The sequence below is a fragment of the Seriola lalandi genome, unplaced genomic scaffold (genome assembly GCF_002814215.2).
Source record: "Seriola lalandi dorsalis isolate HSWRI2012SDOR001 ecotype SW California unplaced genomic scaffold, Sedor1 jcf7180002054885, whole genome shotgun sequence".
NCBI lineage: Eukaryota > Metazoa > Chordata > Actinopteri > Carangiformes > Carangidae > Seriola > Seriola lalandi.
The window spans coordinates 3,886,529-3,913,206 of NW_019525437.1; the positions used below are offsets into that span (position 1 = coordinate 3,886,529).

At 40.4% G+C, this 26,678-nt stretch overlaps 4 protein-coding genes across 4 annotated transcripts in view; 2 read left to right on the forward strand and 2 right to left on the reverse strand.

The window, feature by feature from the left end:
• Positions 1-458: 458 nt before the first annotated feature.
• Positions 459-10,598, reverse strand: LOC111671590 (dual specificity protein phosphatase 22-B). The gene is made up of 7 exons (XM_023428712.2): positions 10,331-10,598; positions 10,171-10,204; positions 7,575-7,657; positions 4,264-4,313; positions 3,737-3,811; positions 2,942-3,113; positions 459-1,088 (listed from the first exon to the last, which is right to left on the reverse strand). The coding sequence occupies exons 1-7, from the start codon at positions 10,349-10,351 to the stop codon at positions 936-938; spliced, it is 588 nt and encodes a 195-aa protein (XP_023284480.1). The 5' UTR covers positions 10,352-10,598; the 3' UTR covers positions 459-935.
• A 2,799-nt stretch (positions 10,599-13,397) lies between these two features.
• bphl (biphenyl hydrolase like) lies at positions 13,398-17,151 on the forward strand. Its single transcript, XM_023428773.2, has 7 exons — positions 13,398-13,606; positions 15,170-15,273; positions 15,366-15,532; positions 15,615-15,768; positions 15,896-16,027; positions 16,614-16,737; positions 16,854-17,151. Exons 1-7 carry the CDS (start codon positions 13,518-13,520, stop codon positions 16,942-16,944), a joined length of 861 nt encoding a protein of 286 aa, XP_023284541.1. The 5' UTR covers positions 13,398-13,517; the 3' UTR covers positions 16,945-17,151.
• A 1,020-nt stretch (positions 17,152-18,171) lies between these two features.
• Positions 18,172-20,717, forward strand: psmg4 (proteasome (prosome, macropain) assembly chaperone 4). The gene is made up of 3 exons (XM_023428946.2): positions 18,172-18,421; positions 19,452-19,527; positions 20,355-20,717. The coding sequence occupies exons 1-3, from the start codon at positions 18,245-18,247 to the stop codon at positions 20,474-20,476; spliced, it is 375 nt and encodes a 124-aa protein (XP_023284714.1). The 5' UTR covers positions 18,172-18,244; the 3' UTR covers positions 20,477-20,717.
• slc22a23b (solute carrier family 22 member 23b) overlaps positions 20,602-26,678 on the reverse strand; it is a 22,793-nt gene continuing 16,716 nt past the window's right edge. The window contains exons 4-9 of the mRNA XM_087179997.1: positions 26,257-26,658; positions 25,245-25,347; positions 24,796-25,022; positions 23,308-23,340; positions 22,990-23,113; positions 20,602-22,631 (exon numbers count right to left, since the gene is read on the reverse strand). Of these exons, the coding sequence (XP_087036123.1) occupies positions 22,211-22,631; positions 22,990-23,113; positions 23,308-23,340; positions 24,796-25,022; positions 25,245-25,347; positions 26,257-26,658 (1,310 nt within the window). The 3' untranslated portion in view covers positions 20,602-22,210. The remainder of the gene's footprint in view (positions 22,632-22,989; positions 23,114-23,307; positions 23,341-24,795; positions 25,023-25,244; positions 25,348-26,256; positions 26,659-26,678) is intronic.

Genomic DNA, 26,678 nt, shown 5'->3' on the forward strand with positions numbered 1-26,678 from the left:
TTTTTACATTCTGTTTTTGTTACTTTTAAGTAAAAAAAAATCTGAATAGGTACCGACATCTTGTAACTGGTTCAAACAAAGACTAAAAGGCTTTTCCCCCCTTTTGTTTGAATCATTTCAAAAGTTGTGAATCCCCTAAATCATCCAGGGAAGATGAGAGGAAAGTCTGAATAATTTTCTTTATAGCAAAAACTGAGTTTGCTTTGTTTCCCTCTCTTTTTTTTAAATAATTTTGTGCCATTTTTTTTGTGGTCCACAAAAATATTCTCATGTTAAGTCATATTTAATTAGAATACAAATTCACATGTGTAAATAAGTTTTCCAGGAGCAGACAGATGTGAATCATTAATATTAATATACTTACACTGGCATTTTCTGTGAATCCTGGCTATTGTTGCATTAATTATGTTTCTTTTTAGACTTTAACTACAAACAAATTCCAACACAAAGCCCGAATCTTCTGATTGTGGTTTACTGGAAGATACTTTATTCTTCAGCTTTCACACAGTCTATAGAAAGTAATACTCATATTCCAAGTACAAGACACAGCATAACATAACTGACAGGGGAGTGCACGCTGCTAAATGTGTGTTCACACTGTGGACTGTATGTACATATTTCCTTGGTGTCATGCTTGACTGCCCTTGCATGTTGTTTTGACAGTTAGAGGCGAGGACATGACATGACGAAAGGGACTCAAGATAATGACATAAAAAAATTCCCCCGTCACATGACTGCAAAAAAAAAAAAAAGAAAAGAAAAAGAGATTCAACACATATCATTACTGAATTTTTCTAAGAGACAAATGTTCCCGCTGCTGTTTCTCTCTGCAGGATCGGTCGGGTCTTAATGGGTTCAGTGGTCCGAGCAGAAGCCCCCAGTCCTCGGCTGCTTCAGGTGAGAGGTAAGACGAGACTGGCAGAAGACATTTTCTTTCAGGTGCCACTTGTGGCCAAAGCGGGAGCGGTGTTGGTTGACATGGCGCTGCTGCTGCTGCTGCAGTTGGATTTCTGAGTTAAAAGAGCTTCGATCTCCCCCTCATCGTTCAACGAGCTCTTCCCGTACCGGTCCTTCCACCAGGCTCGATACTGGAGGGGCAAAAACAGAAGTGTCAAAAAAATATCAGAATTAAAGAGATACAGCAAGTCTCCACCTGAGGGATTCAGTGCTGGTTGTTTTGCTGACACCTGTAGTTCAGTTTGTCAGATCATCAGGCGGCATCTGAAACCCCCTACCTCCTTCCAGATCAGCACCTTTCACATGTCTGAAATGGACACTTTTTGTTACTTTATAAAACTGACAACCACACATACATGCCCACTTTACCCACTGTTGTTTTGCAACATGATGATCGCCTTCGAGGAGATATCGTCCGAAAGTGTGCGACATTATCCCCATTTGAACCATTATTACATCTCGCCCCTCTCTAGGTCGGCTTCCATCCAAATGTGGCACAAAATTGGAAAAATTAGGCAAAAGAAAACATGAAGTCATACATGTTTCCATCAAGCGGCAACCTCTAGGGCTGAAATGAAGTGCAAAAAACTGCAGTTCTTCAAATGGCCACTAGAGTCTGGCTCCAACAGTGAGTCAATCCCCATAGATGTTAAAATGTCCAAAAAAATAAACAATGTTTACAGCCTGGTACAAAAAACTGTTTTGGTCTCTAGAGCTAATTTCCTCCTTTATGACAACTGTTTATATAACTCACCTGTTAAGGCTTAAAGTGATGGAGAATTGAGGGTGTGGCCTCTTTGAGTGACAGGTGGGTGAGCATATGTTTACAACAAACCAGCATACTTTCCTCTGCTGCTATTCACTGGAAGCTTCAGTGGACATTAAGAAACATTCTTCATGTACGACGGGATCTCTCGATTTTTTTCTCCAGTTCCTTTCTGTTCAAAACGACACATTTATCAGCCTCCGGGGGGCAGCACCCTCGTCTGAGCAGCTACTTGCTAATCCAACAGAGGAAGAACGACTCAAGTCTTCTGGAAGAGCGCCGAGCTATTACAGCATCATGTGACGCACTAACCCAAAAAGACCTTTTCCCTGTACACAATCATTACATAAGGAGCAGCTGTAAAACAGTGTATAAATCTGACATCTGACTTCCTGCTGGCTCCCTGCACATTAATGAGATAAAATAATTTAAACCTACAGCTTCTGTAGATTTTCCAAACGTTACTGGGCTGAATGGATCAAATTCTGATCACAAGGAGAGTCTTCCTGGAGAGGAGTTTGTGATTCCCATAAAAATAAGTTCGGTTTTTTACAAAAGCTCCTTTTCCAACGAGTAAAATGCATTTTGGGCCGGATTAATTTGACCATTGCAGCCTTCTGCTGTTACTTGGGGCTTGATTAGATTCAATAAAAAAAGTCTCAGGGGGGTCTCTAACTTCCTTTAGTGTGCATGCGAAAAACCAGTTGCCGTTTGCATCTGATGACCAACAGGATTAAAGGGGGCGTCACCTTGGAGCCAGTTTTCTCAACACACACATGATGTCTTTAGAGAGCTGCCAAACAAACTGAGGGCTGAGAGGATTCATCACATCACACTGATTCAAGAACGAAGACAGTCAACAATGTGGTCCAACATGCACTGTGCCAAAACCTCAAGAATCTGGAGATGTGCTTTTTAGGTTCTTTGAGTCTCTTCTTCAATATGACATCTCACAGTGCAGTGACCGGAGCATGTCCGGTCCAGATTTCATCATATATGGGGTCATAGTTTGAAATATCTGTGCAACTACATCTCCAGATTCCAGGGTATTTTGCATTTTACAAAGATGGTGACACTGAGTGCTGCCTTCCACATGCACCAACATGCATCTTCTACTTCGCATCACATGCAACGTCTTCCTGTGGATATGGACAAGGACAGACACTGAATGATCAGAGGGATTTTAACCGTGAGGGAGAACGGCGAGGCGTCACTCACTTCTGCCAGGTCTATGTTTTCAAACTCCTCCAGCTGCCGCAGGAAGCCCAGGTTGGGCCCCGCACACGGCCTGGCCGCCCTCACCGCCGCCAGAGACTCCACCCAGCCGCAGCCCGTCACCGTCATGATGTAGGCCACCACCAGAGTCACGCTGCGGGACACTCCTGCCACGCTGACAAGCACAGAGCTTCAAAGCTAGAGAGGCTAGCATGTAGCGATCATCACATACTGTATTGAGAGTCTCTTCTTTAGTGTACAAAGAAGTGAAACCCCTGTTTTCCTAAAGCTGTGGTTGAATGCCTGATTTTGCACGTTTGATATGAGAAAAGATGAAAGATGATGAGATTTACCATGAAAGTATGAACCAAACTGATTATTTGGTTTGGTGGCAGTGATGTGGTTGAAAATGAAAACAGGGTCTAATAAAAATCTGAGGACCTCCGAATACTCATCATTACAAACAAAAATCAGCTGCATTTGAATATTTGAATATCTGTGCCTCTTCCTTTCAGCATCCTCACATGCAAATGACAGCAGTTTCGTTACCATAAACTTTAATTTACGACTTGATTCCGTCGTTTTTTAAATTAAATAATTGGAAGGAGAGAACTGTGCAGTAAATATTTAAATAACAGAGAAATATTTCATTTTCCTAAAACAAAAAAGCAAATATTCCTCAAGGAGAATCCTCCCTTGTTTAACCACTTAAACTGAAGGGTAGTTTTAGCAACTGATTCTTATGATGAAGTATATTGATACACAAATCAGGTATTTTTATGATTTATTTTCACTCACCAGTGAACGAGGCAGCCTTCTCCTTTCAGTCGGGACTCGTGGATAAACATGATGCTGTCTCTGAAGTACTGAATCCTACAGGTGTCATCACATTAAACAGGGAATTAAATCATTTATACATTTTAAAGAAAGGCAAGATATGTTGCCCATATATTTAGTATTTTTTTTAAGACAGTAGTTCTTGAGCCTGTGTTAGACTCCTACATCATTTTATTTATTTGATTGATCCAACTTAATATTTTTAAAGAGGTTGGTGAGGTATTCAGAAGACATTGTACATTTTATGATTTATTTATAGGTATTAACTTTTTTTTGGTTTACATTAGTCATTCTGTTATGTACAGAATTGAAAGATATGTTAATTTTATACAGATATTTACACAGTTATTAAATGTGAAAATCATGATTAGACTCTTGTTGGACTTTTCTCATTGTATTTCTATTTCTTTACAGTTTCCAAAGGTCATCAGGTGGTAGATACATTAGAAACTAAAAACATATGTGGACCTTAAGTATCATATACTCACAGGTTTTGCTTAGAGTGGTCAGCAGCAGATATACAGAGGTACGTCATCTCCTAGAGGGGGTGGGGTGGGGGAGTTAGACTCAAATGATATACAGTATATATATATATATAAAGTCCCTGTTGAATTACTATTTTACTACACAACAGTTCAGAGAGGGTCATTTGTTTGAATACTGGGTCTAACTCACTTCCTGTTTCTCGGTGTATGGGGCGGCCCCCTGAAACTTAGCCCCACTGACCCTGCTGCTTAGCACTGGTGTGCTAGGTCATGACATAACGATATTCGCCTGTGTGCGTGGGTGTGTGTGCGTGTGTGTGTGTGTGTGTGTGTTTGTGTTTTAGTGCTGTGCACCTGGCAGCTGATGGAACATGCAGTGGACAGAAACTACCTTGTCCCGTTATGACTGCAACTGCTGCAAAAACCCCTGAGCCCTCTGGGACACACCAAGTTCTGGAAGTGCTCCAGACAGGTCAGGCTGCACCCACACGAACCCCAGACAAAGTACTCATGTGCTCACACACACTTTAACACCAATAAACAAGCACATACTGAAGAAGCATGTATGCATGTCGGTGACATTGTAATTGTTGTCAGGAAGAGTCAGGATATGCAAACGAATACTGAGAAGTGCTGTTAAACCTTTGCACACTTAGAACTCATTATTACCATGATTTAGTAACATCAAACCCAGATGCATAGAAAACCCAAACAAAGTGCATGCAAGTTGTGGATGAAGTGCAGAAATTGTCTTTACTTGCAAAAGAGCACTTGGAGGCTCAGACCACTAAAACTGACCCTGTCGTTTTATTTTGCATTATGTTAATCAGAAAATGGAACATCTGACCTCAGAGATTTGGTGGTTGCAAATTTTTACCTTCCTCTCTCAGGAACCATCAAGCTGTCTTCCAAGAAATCAATCACTCAGCACTTTGACTGTTAGGTATGCAAATAAACCATCCCATCTGGCCATTTGGGCCACACTGGTAAAACAAACCTGAGTCATCATTTTGCCACAGAGGTCTAAAAAAAAAAAAAGAAAAAAAAGAAAAGCTGCGTGATGCATTTAAATGTGAGAAGAAGAGGTTGAGATCTGTACAGCGGCCCGGGGTGGATGAGCTGAGAGAAGGTCTGCAGGCCGAGACATAAATTTCAAGCCCAAAACCTTTTAAAAAGTTTTGGTGGTTGACCAGTTTGGGTAGTGATACTGTAATACAAGTTGCTGTTTCTCTTCAGTGTTGCAATGAGACCCATGAGCATGGATGGAGAAAGTGCACAGAAATCTCTCAACGCTTTTCATGCTCGCTTTCAACAAGAAAAGATGAAAGTTGTGAAAGCGGACACTGAGGAGCTCAGACGACGTGGAGGGAGAAAAGATTCACGATGAGACTTCTTAAATTTATTCAAATAAAATCACAATCTATAGATACAAAGTCAAGTCAATCATTGCATGAATATGGATTGATTTGTATACATCAGTTGTGAGCAACACTGAATTAGCTGCTGTTTCTATTGTGTCTATTGTAGCTAAATTGAGAAGATAACACCACAGGGAAAGCACACAGTTGAGTTTTATTTCTCCAGTGACATATGTCTAAAATATATAATCATAATGATAATAACAAATATTGCAGATGGGAGGAGACTTTATTCTTGCATCTGCTACCAAATGTAAATCCATGGGTGCTAATTGCTACTTTCAGTCTACCAGGTTCTCACAGTAGAATCAGCTCTTTCTCTCTTTACTCTCACGTACACACGAGAAAAACACCTTTCCTGCCTTTTCATACACAAATTGCCATGTTCTAAAAGAAAGTCAGAAACCTTTTTTTTTTTTTTAATGCAGTTCCACTTTCAAGACTTTATGGACTTCAAGCTGCTGTGCTAAAAGCATCTTGTGTGAAAAATATCCCACAGTGCACTGGTTTACATCTGCATCACAGCTGCATCCCATAGTCTACACACACACACACACAGCATCACAGTGATTCAGAAATGTGCTGATTTTGTTGAAACCTGGTGAATTCCAGGTCGCATGAACTTACTGTGCAAAATTGAAAATAAGAACATGTGACTTTCACACCTCTTGAAGTGGTCTATTGCAAAAGCCTTTGATAGAAATCTGACTTTAGAGTAAACTGTATTACATTACATCCTGTTCCTGTCTTGATCCTCCCTGTTGAAGCTCCTGTTATATAATAAAGACAATGTTGAAGAGGAAACCTCAGAATGTAAACAGGCTGATGATCAATTGAATCATTTTCAAGCATTAAACACCAAAAATCTGCTGGTTTCATACTTAAATATGAAGACATTATTTTGTTTCAGAAGACTTAGAAATCCTTTTAGGCTCTGGGAAACTCTGATTGTTTCTTTCACTTTTCACAGGTCCCATATTGTATAAAGTGGGATTCCTGTTGTTATGTTATCTGTTCAAACTGACATCAAACTGACATCTTGGTAATTCAGTTTAATTCCAGATAACAAAGTGAGGCAGCAGCTAAAGGCTAATGCTAAACCCCTCCTTAAAAATTCCATATAGTATAAAGTTCTTTGATTATAGATCAGGTCTAGGTTCTATATTAATACTGTGATAGTATCAAAGCGATCAGTCCACAGAGAAATGCACACAGCCTGTATTCAGAAAACTGAGCCTTAAAACCAGCCGTCAGGACTTCTGGAACTTTGTGATGTCACAACAAAGCAGTCGCCTCTTTCAGCCCTGCCCCAAGCCCCGCCCACCTGGACCCACCATCCAACCTTACAGGATTTGGTTTTTAGAGTGTGTGTTTTGAGTGTTTTACCTGAAATCTGCTATATTTTTATTGGATCACTCAGAAAACAGTCAGCCAATCAAAAGAGAGGATCAGAGCATCCTCTCTTCTGATTGGCTCACCGACCTGTTGTTACTAGAGCTCCAGAGAGAAGCCTGAGAAAGGAGATGTAAAACTACATTGAGATGGCTTTTGGTTCTTAAAACACAAATATCTCTTCTTATGGATCAACACTTCAAATAAAACACTGGAGAAGTGTCAAATATGGAACTTTAACTAGAAAATTACATTGTTTATAAATTGATAACAATTGTTAGTTGCAGCCCTATGAAGATCTTAAGTCAGGAAAATATGGTGTAACACCTCTGAGTACCTGTGAGCTGATGCCAAAATTTCACACTTTCAGTATGAGTATGAAGCAGCAGGGAGATTAAGGGGAAAACAACACCAGTGAGTTCATAGGAGGTTGTGTTGCTGCAGTAACATAAGGGTCATGGGGTCACACAGGCCGATATCAGAGACACAGAGAATTCAGCTCACCTCCAGGATGGGTGCAGCTGTATCATGGATGGACAGGATGTGGGTGATGTTGTGCCGTGCCAACAGCTCCCTGTCTCGTGCATCTGTGGATGGCAAAGAAAATCAAGAAAGTGCAAATACTCCCACCATCCAATCAGCACATATCATATAGGGTCTTACCTAAATAAGGCAACAACACCCCCACCCCCCCTCCCCTCTTCAGATGTCTCCCAAGCAAATGTGGCTTTATGGCTTAAAAGTTTTGCTCTTGTTTTGAACTGAAAGAAAAACCGGAAAACCAGTGTTTCTAAAACAGTCCAACAGCTTGTCCCAAAAGCAAGAAACAGTAATAGTTTTAATCAAATTTTGTTCTTTGAAAGGAAGCCAAATGTTTTCTACCTTGGACAGATGTGTCATGAACACTTTTTCTCATGCTTTGCAAGTTTGCAGGATGCTGGTGATGCCACTTACAAGACCAAGATGAGTCTGTGCTGATAGCCTCCTGCCAGCTAAATAAATTAAAGTGATCCTATTTCACCTGTCATTTGTATATAAACTGTGAGACAGAAATAACAACATTAAAAAAAGACATCTGAGTAGGCTACAGGAGTATAAAAGCTCAACACCCTTGCAGAGGAAACACAATCTCAAGTCACTGTAAGCCAGTGACTTTAAGGTCACACAATGACACAAGTCCCTAAGTGTGTTGCTCATGAAATAAATATATTTATTGGCTGTCAGGGTGCTGATATCACATTGAAATTGTTAACCCGAGACCAGTGGCTCTGTCCCACAAGGTCAAAATCCAGCCGCAACATAACCGACGACAGAAACAGCACAACTTATTGTTGTATTAACATATAAAATAACAATAAAGCAACAAAAATATGATAAAAATAGACAGCGTGATAATCAAAACTACATTTACTAAATTATATTTCTGTTAATATGCATTTTTAAAAAACTGACATTGTGGTAATTCAGTTTATCCAGATAACAGAGTGAGGTAGCAGCTAAATCCAGTCAGTATGCAGAATAAACACTCAGCTAATGCTAAACTGCTTTTAAGCTAAAATAACTTGAATTCATGCAATTTGGTGTGGTTAGCATTTTTTAAATCACGTTTTGGTAAATAGATGTTGTATTGATTTCAATATACAGAAAATATTTATAGTAGGGCAGGTAAACATTCAGCATGAACTATGGAAGTTTAATTTCTTAAAGGTCCCATATTATACAAAGCAATTTTTAGCCAAATGATTAATTAAGACTACATATTTGACACTTTTCCAGTGTTTTATTTGAAGTGTTGATCCATAAGAAGATATATTTGTTGTTTTAAGAACCAAAAACCATCTCAAAGTAGTTTTACATCTCCTCTCTCAGGCTTCTCTCTGGAGCTCTAGTAACAACAGGTCGGTGAGCCAATCAGAAGAGAGGATGCTCTGATCCTCTCTTCTGATTGGCTGACTGTTTTCTGAGTGATCCAATAAAAATATAGCAGATTTCAGGTAAAACACTCAGAGTACCCAAATCCTACAAGGTTGGATGGTGAATCCAGGTGAGCGGGCCTAGTGGTATGGCTGAGGACGGTGACTGCTTTGTTGTGACATCACAAAGTTACAGAAGTCCTGACAGCTTGTCTTAAGGCTCGGTTTCTGAATACAGTCTGTGTGCATTTCTTTGTGGACTGAGCACTTTGATACTTTCACAGTATTAATATAGACCCTGACCTGCTTTATAATCAAACAACACATGGACATCTACCTTTAGACTATGTGGGACCTTTAAGCAAAATAGATCAAGAAGCTGAACTAATACATTTTGGTCATATACTGCATGTTCACCTTGGCTTCTCTGAAGATCATCCAAAAGCAGTTCAGCTATCTGCATTTGTAGGTGTTAACCAGGTTACATGGAAATAATTATTTGAGGTAAAATGGCATCACAACCTTCTTTATCCATAATGCAGTCTGCCAGCGTTGACCTCACCACTACATGTGTACAGAGACAGAAGGTCCATTATGCTGTAAAATATACCAAGTCATTATAAAAGATGACCAGACATAATGTTTACATGGAACGTGTCAGATTTCCTGTTTGTAACTGATTCCTGAACGAGTTTACGTGTTTTTTGTTCCATGTTTACAAAAAGTGGTCCACATTCTTACCAATTTCCTGTGTTACGTGTGTACACAGATAAAAAAAAAAGGCAACCTAATGATTGCATTCGCTGCTGTATGGAAATGTGTAGAATGAAGTTCACACTGGGGACACCCCCACACCGCGGGGTATCCCCTCCCACACCAACCCTCACGTACTCAGCAGCCGTCAGAAATAATGTTTCCTCCAGCTGCTGAAAGAGCTACACACCAACCCCCGCAACACACACACACGAGGCAAAAAACACACTGTAATAGTTTTTTTTTTGTAACATCAAAATACACTACTTCAATCATGCTTCTCTACACTGTGACATCTCCACTCTATAGAAACTGAGCTCAGTGTAGCATCTCACCACATGCCCCTCCATATGAGGAACTGAAACACACTCTACTACGTTATCCTGAAAATAAATCAATTCTTCACTGAAGTGACGATAGGCGGGACAACGTACCTTTGAAATTTCCAAGATAAAGATCAGGCAGGACCTAAAGAAAGTTTAACATTCAGTTAAAGGAAGAATATAGGAGTGGGAAACGGGAATGAGCAGGTGTGACAGGTAATAAAAGTTTGAATGTTTTTGTAGAGTTAATTCACACGACTTGATACTGTACCTTGCTTATTCCATTACCCATGTCAGAGCCAGAGGTCTCAGGATAACACCAATAAGTTTAGGGCAAATTTACTCAGACTGCATCACCAGGTGCTCCAGCAGCTCCCGTCAGGCCCTCTCAACAAGAAGATAATCTGTCACAAGCTATGACTGCGTCACATCGTTTTCAAACCACCCCTGATGATTTCTTTGTGTGAGCCAGGATATCATAAAGCCTTCAACGCGTACCTCTGCTCATGCAGTGCTACTTCATTGAGAATATGCGGCTTGGAATGACGTAATGTGACCTTAGCAGTGGATCACCCCGCTTGGATATTTATATTTAGACCAGGAGAGGGTCATGGGACTGAGGATAGGCACATACCAACCAGACAAAGATGGTTCGCGGGCCAGAGGGCAGCAGAGAACAGGCCTGGCTATCACTATCTGCTGAGGTGTTAAACCCTACAAGGAGCACCTCTGAATGAGGCTCTAAATACATGCCACTTGCAATAAATCTCAATTTAAGGAACAGTCTCAAGGTATATATGACGGGGCAGATGTCTTCGAAGAATTAGAGCTTTTAGCTTAAAGTATCAGTCGATTCTCGGTGGATGCCCACTTGAATCCTCAGTCACTCTATTTCCAATAAGTTCTGCGACATCTTTGGAAATTTTGCTCTGAGTTGTTTGATGTATTTTTTACATCTGCACCAAATTTTGTGTCATGTAGTAGATGTCAAGATATTTTAATAGGTGACCATGAATGTGTGTACTAAATGACATAGCAATCATCACAATATTTGTCAAGCTACTTGATTCATGGTGGAGCCAAAGGAAAAGTCTGGGGGTCATCAGAACCCAAAAATATTCAACTTGCTGTGAAATAAATCAATGAAACGCTGCAATTCTTCACATTTGATATCATTTTATCAGCTCATGTAGTTGATTTTGTCTGAGAACTATGATTCCCCCCATTTAGCTTAAATTACATGTTGATTCTCAGTGGACGTCCACTCAAACCTAAATCAGTCACTGCATTACCGATAAATTCTGCTGCATCTTTGAATATTCTCTGAGGGGTTTGATGTATTTTTATATTTGTACCAACTTTTGTGTCAGTTCACGTAGTAGATGTCAAGATATTTTAATAAGTGACCATGATGGTTGTACCAAATGTCGTGGTAATCGATGACTGTCAAGATTATTCTACTCCGAAACAAAAATGTCAACCTCATGGTGGAGCCGAAAGAAATCCCCAACCTCAGTAGGGTTCGTCATCTGAGGACCTTGAATGCTTGTACAAAACTTCTTGGAAATCCATGAAATAGTTGTCAAGTGTTTTCAGACTGGACCAAAGTGGTGGAAAGACGAACTGAAAGACCGACACTACCATCTGTAGAGAAATGTCGCTGGCTACAAATCCCCAAAATATTAAATTCATTATATGACATTATTTTCGAATTGATTCATGACTTCTTCTAATTTTAAGAGTCTTGCTTATAAATTTGATTGTATCTCAGAACTAAGAATTTCCCCCCCATTTATTTTAAACTGTGTGTGTTGATTCTCAGTGGATGTCCACTGGAATCCGCATCAGTCACTGCATTTCCAGTAAATTCTGGTGCATTCTTTGACACATCGCTCTGAGGCGATCGAGGTATTTTTAGCCCGGCTTACTTTGTCGCTTTGTTTTGTGTTCCTGTGTGGTTCAGTGTGTGGCACAACTCAGATGCACTGACAGGCAGAGGGGAGTGGAGGCGTTTACAAAAAGCTGCCTGCCTGTCAGCCTCAGAGAACTAGGTCTGAACAGCTCATTGTGAATCCATTGATAAACACACACCTCACTCATTACAAACAAGGGGTTGTCTGTGTGTGTGTGTGCGTGTGTGTGTATGTGTGTGTGTGTGTGTGTGTGTGGGGGTGGAGTGGGTGGGGGATTGTTGTATAGAAACTAAAGGATGTGGGATGTTAATGATTTGTCTTTAAATAGAAGAAGAGATACTCAGGAGTTACTTTCAAATTGATGTCAGTTTATTGTTGCACCCAAAAGATATCCACAGTAAAGTCTATAGAGATGTTTTTTTATGACTGCAACTAAAAATTATTGTCATTGCCAATTAATCTGACTGTTTTAATCAACCATCAATTCAAACCTTTGCTATTTTCTACAGTGATATAAAACACAGAACAGCAGCAAATCATCACAGCTGAGAATCTGGAACCAGAAAATGCAGCATGGCTCTTTGGATTGGCAATGCCTACTGGTCGGTCCACCACTGACTAGTTTTCATCTGATGCCACCATGAGGTTGATATTTCTGTTTTTGAGGGAAACAGCTTGGCAAATACTCGGTGGATTTTCATGAAATTTGCTTAAAATATTCCATGTAACACAAGGATAAATTAAGGATATTGTAGCCTTTATTCGACAAAGGACAGCAGAGATGTGGCAGGATATGAGGGGAGAGAGATGGGAACTGAAAAGCAACAGAGGCCCCCCCAGAGTTAGTTCAGAGGACTAACAGGGAGAGCTCTGTGACCCCAGACACGATTAATGTCACCATGTATCATAACATATCATACTGTACATGTCATTGTGTCTCAGTGACTATAAATTTGTCCCCATGCATAGCCCATAAAAAACATGAAATATCTCCTTATTTGGTGCAGTATCAGTGTTTCATTATAATTTCCATATTTTGTCACCTTCATCAAATGTGTGAACAGTTCGTGGAAATGGAATAAAAAATATGTAAAAAAAAAAATATTTTCCATTCAAAATAAAGGGGAAAAAGAGATAAAGTTTCTGATGTGGAATTAATTATAAATTAATATTTTGCTGGGTTTCAATGGAGCAGGTCATTCGAGGATATTCCTCCGCAAATCAATCATTACCTACAGAGAAAAAAATCACTATGGAACTTTATAGTAAAACCAAGTGTTACATAAATATTGGGCAAAGTGTCCAGTAATAACTAAAATCTTTAGGTGAATGTCTCCTTTCGGTTCGTTTTCGTACTTTCGCTTAAATTTTTTTGACCATAAATTCGACGCGGAAAGTGCCAAAGTGAATTCAGCTTCCTGAACTCCCTTTAAAAAAAAAAAAAACTTGCAGTGCAGGATTAGACTACATGTTCACTCAGTAGGAGACTTTGTTCAATGTTTAACCGCACAGGAAGAGACCTGCAGCGGGGACCCTCCTAGAGAAATGGCGTTGTTTCTGCTCGGAAGACGTTTGTTTAAACGCAGAGGCGACATTCACAGAGCCGCGACAGCGATCCAGCCCTTCGTACTCTGGTAACTGCCTTCACTGTGTTTCATTGCGACATCTGCACGTTTAACATGCACGATTTTTTTTTTACAGACGCGGACTTTAACCGCGGAGAGCTGCGGTAACGAAGCAGGAAACGTCTGCTCAGCTTTTAGCAACATGTTCGTCATCCTCTCAGAGCTGTTTGAAATCCACTAGATGGCGCAGTATCTCCAGTCAGTGCGCTGGTGAAGCATGTGCACGAGATAACAATACTCATATCCTTCAAATGTATTGGGAAACACCTTAATTACACTTAATTACTTAATTGTAAATTTATGGTGGTATTTATCATTATCATTATTATATTGTAAAGACTAGTAGTATTATTTTAGTGGCTGTAATTAGTACTATTAAATTGTATATTTTTGTTTAGTGTCCCACTAATGTAAGATCTTAAAAATGAATAAAATATTTATTTAAAAAAAAAAATCATAATTGAAGTATTTGATAGTTGTTAAGATGATAAACCATTGAAATAGAAACCATACATTCAACAATTTGATAAATCTACAAGCCCTCACAATGAAACATTTTCCAAATATGACAATAAGTGTCCTTAAAATCTTCAAAAATATACGAACATTATGCTTTTATAGGTTTAATGTCTAGCATGGGAAGAATTGCATCATTCATCAGGCACAGGTTTAAGTGTTGGAGGTACTTTTTCCTTTAGGACAAAAAGTCTTTGTAAAGGAAGTAATCATAATTAGTGTTTCACATTTTCTGTTATCACAAAAAAAAATCAACCGTTGTATTTGTTTATTCATTTTTATTTATTTAACCTTTATTATATATATATATATATATATATGGCAGGTTGGCTCAGGATAGATGCATATATAGATAAAAGAAATTACAGAGACATAGTAACAAAGATGGACAGACACATTTAAAAGATGTAAATACCTTTTTTCAACTGTGACTGCTGTAAAAATGTTGATTCATACCATGACTGTACATTGAATCACCAACTTTTATTATGTGCAGAAGACATTCTACAGGACAGTGAACTTTATTTCTTGAAGACAAATCAAAACATCCTGCAGAACCATTCAAATTTACAAGATCTTACCTCGCAGGGTGGGAATGGCTCTGTGGGATATTTTGAATGTCTGCACAATACCTGCAAAAGTCCACAAGACTTGTTCTCAGCTGAAGACGTTTCCTGCTGTCACTGTGAGTGCAGTGTTTAATGAAAGTATCTCTGCTGACATGTTCGGGTCAGAGGATGCGCAGCGTGAGGAATGTTTAACAGCAGGTCACACTGACCTGGAGACAGAAACTCTGAAACTGCCACAAAAGGAAAGTGTGTTACTATAAAAACAACTATAACAATACACAACCAAATAAAGGGAACAACAATACTGACCAAGATTCAGTCACAATCACAAGGAAGTTTTAAATTTGAAGGCCAGTGAAAAGAGAGATGTACTATATGATTTCTTGGATTGTTAAAACAAATCAACCGTTTTTTGTTTTTTTTTTATGTTTGTTTTTACTGCGACCATCAGCACATACAGGAGCTGCTCTTCTCTGTTTCCCTGCAGCTCCTCCATGGCCTCAGGCAGGCAGCATGTTAACGGAGTGGATCTGTACTACGAGCAGACAGGGAGAGGGAAACACGCTGTGCTGCTGCTTCCTGGTGCTCTGGGTAAATACAACAACATTCATCCTCCTAACGTCAGAGACGAGACATTCTGTCAGAATACAGTATGAAAACCGTTCTGGTCTTTTCTGCCACAGGAAGCACGAGGACAGATTTTGGTCCTCAGCTTAAGGCTCTCAACAAAGAGCACTTCACTGTAGTCGGCTGGGATCCCCGTGGTTACGGGCGATCCCGTCCCCCAGACAGAGACTTTCCCTCTGACTTCTTCGAGCGAGATGCAAAGGATGCAGTGGGTCTGATGAAGGTAAATTCAGCCATTTCAGCAGCTCATCATAATTATTACAAATCCAACGTGAAGCTGCAGTCTACTGTCTTTTCTGTGGCAGGCGTTGGGCTTTGGTAAGTTCTCTCTGCTGGGGTGGAGTGATGGAGGGATCACCGCTCTGATCGCGGCAGCGAGAAACCCCGACCTGATCAACAAGATGGTCGTATGGGGATCCAACGCCTTCGTTTCCCAGCATGACCTGGAGCTTTACGATGGTACTCCTCTTTTCATTGTCTTGGATAACTGCCAGGGGGCTTTCTTTGTGAACTGAGCATGATATAATATATGTTATCTGTGTTTTGCAACTGCGTTTTGTTTGCGTGTGTGTGTTTTGTGGGACAGCGGTCCGTGATGTCTCCAAATGGAGTGCGAGGATGAGGCAGCCCATGGAGGAGGTGTACGGAGCAGAAGTCTTTGCTAAAACGTGGGAGGGCTGGGTGGACGGCATCGCACGGTTTGCAAAAAGACCAGAAGGTACTGAATTCATGCTGATGTAGACTAACTACACAAGTCAAGTTGAGCGACCTAAGACTGAAAAACGATCATAACTGATATCTAGAATCACTTCCTTGTGGTTGTCTGCCTCCTCTACTCAGACTTGTTTCAGGTTACATCCCTGTTCACACAGAGTCATAGAAAATATCAACCATTTGTGTGAAATTTTGACTAATTGCTGTGTGAAGTCTTGAGTAATAGCTAAAAAGTGTTTTGTGAGGTCCCACTGACCTTGACCTTTGACCGCCAAAACCTAATCAAGTTCCTTCAAGGCGTTACAGAGATATTGTGTCCACACAATGAGACGAACAACCTGAAAACAATATGCGTCTGGCTCTGACTGTCACCGGAGCGCAGGAATTAATCTCTAATTAACTTTTTGAACACTTTGGAATTGGTTGTGCTACTTTAGATGTGTTTTGGTCTGTATTGGATTAAATCTTCACGCAACCTTGACAAATTATTCATTGTTTGAAAGCTCTAAATCTCCTGATTCTGTCTGTGAAAAGCATTTTAGGATCTGTTGGCAAAGCCACATATGTTGACCTTACTGTCCTCTGGTTAGGGAGTATCTGCATGGAGCTTCTGCCCCTCATCACCTGTCCGACCCTCATCATTCATGGAGAGAAAGACCCCATGGTGCCCAGCTTCCACCCACAGTACCTCCTGAAACACATCAAGGGATCCCGGTGAGAACGCTCACACAAACACACATTTAAACAACATCCACACTGCAGCTACCTAAGATTCAGAAAAATTCACATATAACGTGTGTGTATACTCTGTTGTTCCATCCATAATCTAGATTACATCTGATGCCAGAGGGCAAACACAATCTGCACCTGAGGTACGCTGAAGAATTCAACAAACTGGTGGAAGACTTTCTGGAAGGTTGACTGATACAGTGAAACAAACCGTCCTTTTGTGGTGGAGGCTCATTGCAAATATTTACATTGGGAAACTTAATTTTGTCGATTATTTCACTTTCACTGTTTTCATGAGGTTCAAAATTGATGCATTAATTGTTAAATACTGTGTATTTTCTTAATATTTCTAGATTTCAGTGTAAATTTTTTTCTCTGATTAAATATTTCACAAAGACAGTGGATTATTTATTTCTCATTCCACGTAACTCTGGAACATTTGCTGTAATTGTGGCTGTTAAAAGTAGAACTGAAATGTTAATCGATCGAAAACAGCTATTTTGATAATTGCTTATTGGATGGTGTCATTCTTCAAGCAAAAATGCCAAACATACTCTCTTTTTCCTTGATTTATTTGACACTAAAATGAATACCTTTGGACTTTGTTCTGTTATTTTGACAGCAATACATATATATATACATAATAGCAGTTTGAAGCCATCACCTTTTGTTTCTGGGACATTATGATCTGCATTTTTCACTATTTTCAGACATTTTCTCTCTTGACGTGATCTTGAGAAGGTCATACATGCTTTTATATTGTCTCTGTTAGATTATTGTTATTCACTGTACTCAGGGTTGAGCTGAAACACGATCTCATGCCTTGCGCTGGTATAAAACGCAGCTGCACAGGTTTTAACAAACCCCAGAAGACAAGCTTATATCACCTCTGTTTTAGCCTCTCTTCACTGGTCACCTTTTAGTTTTAGAATTTATTTTAAGATCACTGTAAAATTCAGATATTGTTGAATTATTGCTTTCCTACAAGATCAGATCATCAAGCAGGGTTCCTCTGGCTGTTCCTAAGTCCCAGCTCAAGACTAAAAGAGACCAGGCCTTTGCAGTCAAGGCCCCTGAGCTCTGGACTCCCTGCCTGAAGATCTGAGACCTTTTTTTTTTTTTTCTTTAAATCTTACTTTATATTTGGGGCATTATACCCAGTTATTTAATTTTACTTTAATTTGTAATATGTCATTTTATTTTGAAAAGTGGGGAATAAATAAAGTTATCAAATTGACAATCAGTTAATCCAGAAAGTTGAGCAGATCATCGATATATATTTAATAAACAAGTGCAGTATTTATTTTATCTCATTTTATTTTATGGCTTAAATCAGTTGTGCTGGTGCCGCACTCTCTAACATCGATGGCACATCGATCGTTTGCTCTGGGCTGCCGTATTTCTTGATGAACCCGGAAGTTACTGTTTCTGTTTACAGTCAGCACGAGTATCGTCGCGGCTAGCAGCGTCACTTATAGTGAAGTAAAACAAAATGACGGAAACACAGAACGGAGCGATGTTTGACGCCATCTCGGTGCACAATTTCTCGGAGAAGATTCTGGAGCAGGCCGTACACTTTCACGTGATGAAGCTCAGCGGCGGGTTTTTCCTCTGGGTCGGTTCGACGCCGGTGTTGTCCAACCTGGCGGTCTCAATGAGCAGCAAATACGTAAGTGAAACACGCTCCAGGCAAAATATACATGAATAAAAGTAAGTAGTAGGACTCTTATTTTGTGGTAGACACGAGCATAAAAGGTCTCCGTTTAAACCAGACGACGAGGAATTGATTTTTGTAGGACGATATAGGTGAGATCTTAAATGGTATCACAAGCGCTAATGCCAGCGATTTTACTGCTGTAAAATCTCTTTCATTGCTGCAAATATCTTAACATTTTTCCTTAACTAAAGAAACCTTTTAACAGATTCTGTGCAACAACCTTAAGTAACTCCCACAGCTAAGGAAATCCAACCTTAAGTGTCACACTTAAGTAGAAAACCTAAGGATTTTTGTCTGGTATTTATCCCTTAAATGTTTCTGTGGGTATAAACGATGAGTAGAACTGATGAATGGCAGCAATAGATTTTTAGATTAAAACCAGAACCAGATACTCCTGTGTAATCAATTTATCCAGTACAAATTTCTATCATATAATAATATATATCAATCATGTGATATAAAATCACATTTCCAGTGATTTTATCCATATCGCTGTCCTCTTGCATCCACAGCTATAGACCACGAGCGACAAGTGGGAACATATTTTGTTGTGATCTGGATGAGTTGATCCTTTAATAACACATTGTCTTGTCTCTCTGTTGTGTAGTAACCTGTGTCATAATCTAATGTCTTTGATCGAGAACTGTTCCAGCACAGGGCCACTGGTTGGTTAATGGATCCTTAGAAAGCAAAATCTAATAAATCTGCTGCTCATGATACAATTTTTTTTTTCCTTGACATCCTCTACCATAACACCCGCCATAGAGACAAATATGCTGTCATCAATCACGAGTCACTGGAAGATGAACAAATAGTCAAAATGCATCTGGGATCTGTGGCCCTCAGTTTCAATACATCTGTGTATACCTGAAGGGACAAATAGACAATACAAGAGGGAAATATTACTTAATATGTTGGAGCAAACAATTCATTTCTTTTTTAAATGCTACTAATAACTGTTGTGCTTTTTTTCTGTCTGCAGGATTCAATGCCATTATCCACATTAGTCATGGGGGACCCGTCCAACACTGCTCCAAATTCTTTGTCACAGAGATTAGGTAATGATGAATGACTTTGAAATGAATTTATTTTTCTCATTACTGTGTTTGCTAATGCAGGAAGTTATAATAAGTCATGAAACACTCTTTTAAGCTCCCAATGTTGTCATCTTTTGTGGATATATAAATAACCATAAACAGTATTTATGTACGCTTTAGCAAACAGCAAAATCTTGTGTGTTTCAGGGGTTTTTCCTATTTTCTAGGCAGCAAACAGCCTCCATTCATTTTAGTGCAATGTGAAAATCAATACACAGAGACTTGAAACTTGTTTGAGTTTGGTTATTGTTCACAGTAAACATCACTTTTGCTTTTAGTGTTGTCAGAGAGTGCGTTAAAGGGCAGATTGATTTGAAAAGTCTGCATTGTGTAGCCATGAAACGATAATAAAAGTCTGACAAAAATAAAAGTGATAATGATGCTGATTGTGACAGATTGGATTCATGCGAGTTTCAAGTCTCCACAGGTCAACAGTCATACCACACCAGATTTAGACAAAACCAGTGGCTGCCTGTATGGTGTGAAAAACACAACATAAGTAAGTCAGCAAGTAAACTTCATTTGTAAAGCACTATTTAAGAAAACAAATGAAATTTCAGGTTAAATATGTGTATATTTCCCCCAAAATAATAATTTCCCCCTAAAAATTGTGCTTTATAGTAAGTTATTAGTAATTATAATTAGTTTTCACAACTTCAGAGACTGGTGACTTAAGTTTGATTGATATTGAAGAAATAAAATAACTGTGGCAGTGTACAATAGCTAAAAAAAAGTGCATGTATTCAAATTGAAAGAGAAATAATTGTCTGTTTTTGTGTATTTTGCAGCAAAGAAGACCAAAAAGCAAGTATTTGTGAGTTACAGTCTACCAATGACAGACTCTAACCTCGGTCTGTTGGTGGAGAACAGGATCAAAAAGGAGCTGGAGCTTCACCCTGAGCACTTTTGAGCTTGTTTGATTATTGAACTGAGGACATTTAGGATGGAACAAACACATGGCAAGTTCCTCCTCATATCTGGACTTAAATACTCCTTCAGATACTGTAATCATACTCCAACACAATAACCCCATGGTCACATTAAGTGTTCTTTTATTGACATAATAAATTAAGTGGTTTATTATCAAAACATGTAGGCCTATGGCTTTTTGTACAAATGCATCATATTAAAAAAATAACACTTAGAAAACAGCATTAGTGGTTGAGTTCTTTTTTCTTTTCTTTTTTTTCTTTCTCCGAGTGTTGAAAACTGTTGAAAACATACAAACTACCAAACCATACAGTGTGTTCAAAATACGTGCTGTGTACTAAACATGATTTTAAAAACTAAGGAAGATCTGTTTGATCTGTGGATTCAGGTATATTTGGACAAAAATGGTTGATGGCATGGTTTATCTATTCAATGTGCTTATATCCTATAAAAGTAAGGTTGATGGTCCATACATTATGAATGGATGGCACATGTATACATACCTTTTTATATTTTTATCCAGTCCTAAGGGATACTTACATAGTAAAGTGTATAAATGTACACTAATCACAACTAGGCCAGGTCTACGCAGACTGCGCTGCTCTATTCTAATCTTCACAAACGTTTATTTCAAAAAACTGTAAAATATTGTGCTTTCTGGCTAGAGTTACACATCCTAGGAGCAGGATTACGACATTACCACAGTACAGAGAACAAGGAGTGAGAGTCGGAGTGGAAATATTGGCTAATTAAGGAGGTATTTCAAGCAACAAAATTGCCCTTGGCAGCATGACAAAATAAATACTGGTTTTCTTAAATTACATTCTCTGTTTTGTTAAAAGAACAGAGCCATCGCGATAAAGCCATTTAAATGCTGAGACGCATCATAAGACATACAGTAGTACAACGACTGGTCACTCTAAATGCCCGTTCAACTCTCAGATTTCTTTAGCATTACCCACAGTCTCTATAGGCTACACTTACAGTCTGCCAAGGTCTCCGGCTGTGCGTCAACGTCAGACAACCATCATACACCCACAACAACAGCAGTAATGCTTCTTTAAAAAAAATCAGTGTCTACACTGACCTCACCTCTGAGGATAAAGTGCCACATCGGACTTCTTGTAGAGGGACCACAAATAAAGAAGAGAGAACGTGTAAAAACCTTTTGTGCCCTTTCATGCAAAAAAACGAGTGGTAGTGGTTTAGCCAATCCCTGGATCTCCAATGTGTTGGCTGAAAATCACAAACACTTGATTGTGTCTCTGACATTTAGTGCAAAAATAACTTGTAAAGAATTATAAGATGCAGTGAAATCCTCTTTCAACGAGTCGAAACTACAAACAGAAAACTCGCACGTTATCGGAAGCTGGTCTGCTCTACTTTGCTTGCGTCTGCTCCTTTCACCTGCAGATGGTTCTCGACGGAGCGAAACGTCAGCGCAAGAGAATCACCAACACCACTCAAGACCTTCTTATTATTTAACACACACTGACTTCAGATAAATTTAGTCCAGGACAATATTTTTTGGCAACTCATGAATGAATCATAATCACTACAAACTACACAAAATTACTATCGCCACCATCTCAAACCTCAACAAGAGTCCATCTGTTTTTTTTCCCTTAAAAGTCTGTTTTTATTTCAAGTGACCATTCAGTCGAGTTAATGCTTGAGCAATTAATAGCACAGTAGTGGAGTATTGCTATGATGCTCACACCCCATTGGCTATGGCACGATTTCCAATCACCTCCCCACCAGTCGCCAGGGCGTATGTGGCAGGTACCGCTGCCAGAGCAGTGGCCACCGCCACTGTGGCGCCCCCAGTGGCTGAGAGGTGTAACGGTGTGTCGTGGACACGGGAGTAGTCCCTGTCGCTCTTGGCGAGAAGGAGGTGCTGCTCTCCGGGATGGAGCAGGGTCTGACGGGTGAAGGTCTCTCCATCAGCCAGGCTCTCTGGCAGGGGCTGGCCCCGCGGCTCAGGCAGCAGCAGCAGGCAGATGATGCACAGCAGGGTGCAGCAGGCGAAGATCACGTGATGCAAGAAGTAGCCCTTCTGGTTGTGGAGCTCCATGATGGGAGCGGTGAGCATGCCAAAGCCAGCGCTTGCCAGGACCAGGCCCAGCCCTCCACCCCTGCACAGGGACACAGACCACAGGAGATCCATCACAGAGGAAGTCTTACGTGACTGCAACTAGCAACAGGAGCTCTTCAGGCATCAGCATGTGTCAAACAAAGTACTTGTGGGCTTCTTGAACAATTTCTGACCAGGCTGCATCTAACACATTCTGCAACTTCCCAAAGCCAACAATCAGACAAGCCTGCCCACTTCATACAGTGATTGTTCAAGTGTGTGGAGGTGCGAAGGAAGGCAGGGTGAGTGTTATTTCAGACAATGAGCTCACCTACTGTGCTTCATCATCTACTGTGCATGTGTGTAATTAAAGCTAAGTCAGGAGGCTCCCCTCTGTGTTTTTTCAGCATGCAGCTCACCTGATGACAGTAGGAGTGATTTCAGCACAAAAGAAAATGCTGAGTATGCTGACAGCATGTGAGGAGAACATCCCGATGATGGAGAAGGCGACCGAGAATTTCCTGTTCAGAGTGTCTCGCAGAACTGTCCAGAAGAGGGCAACAAAATGTAAGCATATTTACAACACCCAGCTTAACATGAAGCAAGGGGCACAGATTAGAGTGCTTATATTAACATGGTAGAGTGACCTTGAAATTAAACATCGATAGATGCGACTGCTTATAATTCACTGTTTCAAGAATCATTTTATGCCACAAATCACCATACTGTAGTCGTACCTGTGTCATGGCGAAGGCTGTACTTCCCAATTACTGGATTCCATTAGCGAGCATTGGAAATCAGAGGAGAGGAGAACATGTCATTAGTAAGCACAAAGGGCAGAACAGTCAGTGCTGACTCAAAACAAGCAGAAGAAAGCCTTCAGGACAATTTGTGAGGAATTTAACCACTGAAGCTTGAAATAATGACTCCATACTGCAGATGTAGGTCAAAAAAAGAGGGGGAATCAGCAGAGGCTCCTGTTAGAGTGAGAGTTAAACTGTAGGATTTACTGATTTAATGACACAGGGAAGCAAAGCGTAAATACAACCCAGGTCGAACCTCGACTTAAACTTTTCCCCGAACAGCAATTGTCCAATCACAGCTCGGCAACCGCAGCAAGAAACAGCAGGTCTTTCAATGTTCAGAGAATCCCATGATTTGTCAGTACATGAAGTGCACATGGCACTAGTAAGAATAATACTTAAAAATATCCACATCAATGCACTGCGAGCCTGTACTGTATCGTGCTAACATTATATGACAGTCTAAGGTCATTTCAGCAGCTCTGTCCTGCTATTAGCTATTAGAGGTTTATAAGCTACATGCATTGGTTTCTCCTCTTCCCTGAAACCTTCTGTCTTGTAAAAATGAGAGATATTGTTAGAAAATGCTAGCAAGAAATCCCAAGTCTACATTTGTGTCTTCTCCAAGTGTATTTTTTCTATAGTAATCATCATTTAATGTTAGCCAGAAACAATTTATGCCATGGCTAACACCTTTGCAGGCTTTTCAGTTTCAAACAAAAAAATATCAAGAGCTCACACAATTAGCATTATTTAGCTAGCTACAGCTGATAAAATATGCCGGCGACAGTTGTTGGCATCAGGCAGCAAAAGCAACGGTCTCCAGCTAAGCATGAGAAGCTGCTTTTGTTTGACACTGTTTTGATTAGCCGGGTTTACGTCCAATTTTAGCACAAATTTTAGCCTAATTTCAAGAAAATCTGCTGAAGAAAATGTGAATTAATGTGCGTTTCCATCCACTCGTTATAAGAATCATTGATATAAACAGCTGGTGGAGCTAATTCTCCAGGACGCAAAACATGATGGAAGCATGGCATTTATTTTTGATGTAGTAATTGCTATCGTTTCAGTGTCCTCACAGATCTGACACTCTTTGGTCTCCTCACTGTAAGCTTCAGTGGTCATTTAAGTCACGTGTACGGCACGATTTATTCACAAAGCTTTTTTCCGTTGCATTTTGCTGCATTTCGCTTTTATCAATATACCATTTTTTTCAGCACAGGCGAGCACAAAAACTTTTATGTGAGATCTCAAGGGTTTTTTTATGTCTAATTTTTTGTGTCAGTTATTTTTATGCACAGTTGCCAGGCTAAAATCCAAAGCTTGACAGGCACAGCAACAGTAACTAGCGTGGACCAGTTGGGCGCCATTTAGCAAACAATCTAAAGATCGTCTTGCGTATTTCTCTATGTGATTACTCACAGTTGAGTAAACCCAGCTGTAGTAGCGATGCCAGAGCTGTTATGATCATGAAGGTGAGAAGCCCTCCGCGACGTCCCATCAACCCCACCGCGGGGCAAAGCGCCAGGCAGGTTGCCACGGCAATGCCAGCCATAGTGTAATAGTCTGCGTGGCACAAAGCGGTCGGCTGGGCCTCCGGGTCCATCATGCTGCGGGCAAAGCAGTGGTGGATCCCGTAACCTGTCAGGCTGCACAGAGACACACAAGCAAACGATAAGACAGCGGACAGGGAGGTGTTACCTGAGACATGCGTCTGCCACGGGGCGAGTGAGGCTTACACTCACATGCATGTCTTCATTTCTCTCTGGAGGACGCGCTCATGTGTAAATCATGCTCTCTCAACACAACGGATGTAGGCTTTGATTTGCAAAGGAACTGTACAAGCCCAGCCACAAACGCAACACACTTACGAGTTGACACACAGCACCACAATGTTTTTCCACAGGTTCCTGGTGCTCATCATCTTGACAATGCAGGTCCTCTGGGGTTTCTTGTGCAGCTCCTGCTCCAGCTCTGGTAGGAAACATGAAACGCACACCTTGAGACCTTTTCTTTCAGAAGGTAATGAGAGACCGGCCGCTAAGGGACCTTTAGCACAGAGAAGCTAATGTGCTGTGGGTTCCCTTTAGATTGATATAGGACATCCCTTCGCCCCCTCTCGTCATGTATCTGTCTGCTCGGCCACGGGAGAGGCAGAAAAAATGAATCAGACACCGAGGGGGGCGGGGGCTGTTGGTGGCAGAAAAGAGGATGGATGTGTCTTTGAGGACTGCATAATTGCTAGACTTTTACTCATCAATAATTTTAATGATAGACTAAGTCTTTATTTAGTTGTTTATTCCACAAAAATGCCAAACATTTGCTAGTTTGAGCTTCACATCAGCTCACATCTTTGGGTTTTGAACTGTGGGTCAGAGAAAACAAGCAGTTTGAAGATCGCCACCTTGAGCTCTAAGCAACTACGGTGCACATTTTTAATTATTTTACCCTGAAATACTGAATCATAAAGTAGTTGACAGATTGATTGCTAATGTAAATAAGTGTTAGTGGCAGCCGTACATACAAGTCCCACTTTATTGACCTTCCAGTGAGAAATTGCTTATGAACTTTGGAAAAGGAAGATGCGTTTCTGATTGCAATTGCATTTCATCATGTGAACGAGCTGGGAAATGCTCGTTTAAAACCGTGTGTGCACACATGTTTGAGTCTTTGCATGTGAGTCATTGTCTTTGTGTCTGTTGCATGTTCATTTCATCACACAGCAGGAAGCAGCTGCAACACAGCACAGACGATGAATTAAAATGATTTGCATAATGAAGTGAAAAAAGCAACAGAAAGTACAAAATTCATAGCGGAATGGACTTTGGATCCTTCATCTTTTTTTCTTTTTCTTTTTTTTGTCCCGCCTGAAATTGTCCTCACCTGTAAGAACTCCGCTGGGCTCGGTTGTCATGTCAACCTGATTCTTCCTGGCGATGTGCAGCATCATGGCTTTGGACCGCCTGTAGTGCTGGGTGGCCAGCAACCAGCGCAATGATTCCGGAAAAATCCTGCAGTGAGAGAGAGAGGGAGAGAGAGAGAGAGAGAGAGGGAGAGAGAGAGAGAGAGAGAGGGAGAGAGAGGGAGAGAGAGGAATGAGAAAAATGTGCAGAGAGCAGCAGACAAAGAAGGATGAGGACAGAATGTGTTGCAGGAGCAAGAAGAAGACGGACAGAAAGAGGGGAGAAGAAAAACAAGAGGAGAAAGAGAGTATTGTTTGTAAGTCGAAGCCGAGTGTGCTCAGTACTGTGCAGTGCAGTGTGTACTGTACAAGCCGTCGCCTGGCTCAGCGCGAGGAGAATCTG

Coding starts and splice junctions, on each gene's coding strand:
- bphl (XM_023428773.2), top strand. CDS start 13,518: ATGGCGTTGTTTCTGCTCGGAAGACGTTTGTTTAAACGCAGAGGCGAC. Junction 15,533..15,614: donor ATGCAGTGGGTCTGATGAAG/GTAAATTCAGCC, acceptor TTTCTGTGGCAG/GCGTTGGGCTTTGGTAAGTT. Junction 15,769..15,895: donor TGACCTGGAGCTTTACGATG/GTACTCCTCTTT, acceptor TTTGTGGGACAG/CGGTCCGTGATGTCTCCAAA.
- psmg4 (XM_023428946.2), top strand. CDS start 18,245: ATGACGGAAACACAGAACGGAGCGATGTTTGACGCCATCTCGGTGCAC. Junction 18,422..19,451: donor TCTCAATGAGCAGCAAATAC/GTAAGTGAAACA, acceptor TTCTGTCTGCAG/GATTCAATGCCATTATCCAC. Junction 19,528..20,354: donor TTCTTTGTCACAGAGATTAG/GTAATGATGAAT, acceptor TGTATTTTGCAG/CAAAGAAGACCAAAAAGCAA.
- LOC111671590 (XM_023428712.2), bottom strand. CDS start 10,351: ATGGGTAATGGAATAAGCAAG. Junction 4,314..7,574: donor CAGCTGCACCCATCCTGGAG/GTGAGCTGAATT, acceptor CACCCCCTCTAG/GAGATGACGTACCTCTGTAT. Junction 3,114..3,736: donor GAAGGCTGCCTCGTTCACTG/GTGAGTGAAAAT, acceptor TGTGCTTGTCAG/CGTGGCAGGAGTGTCCCGCA.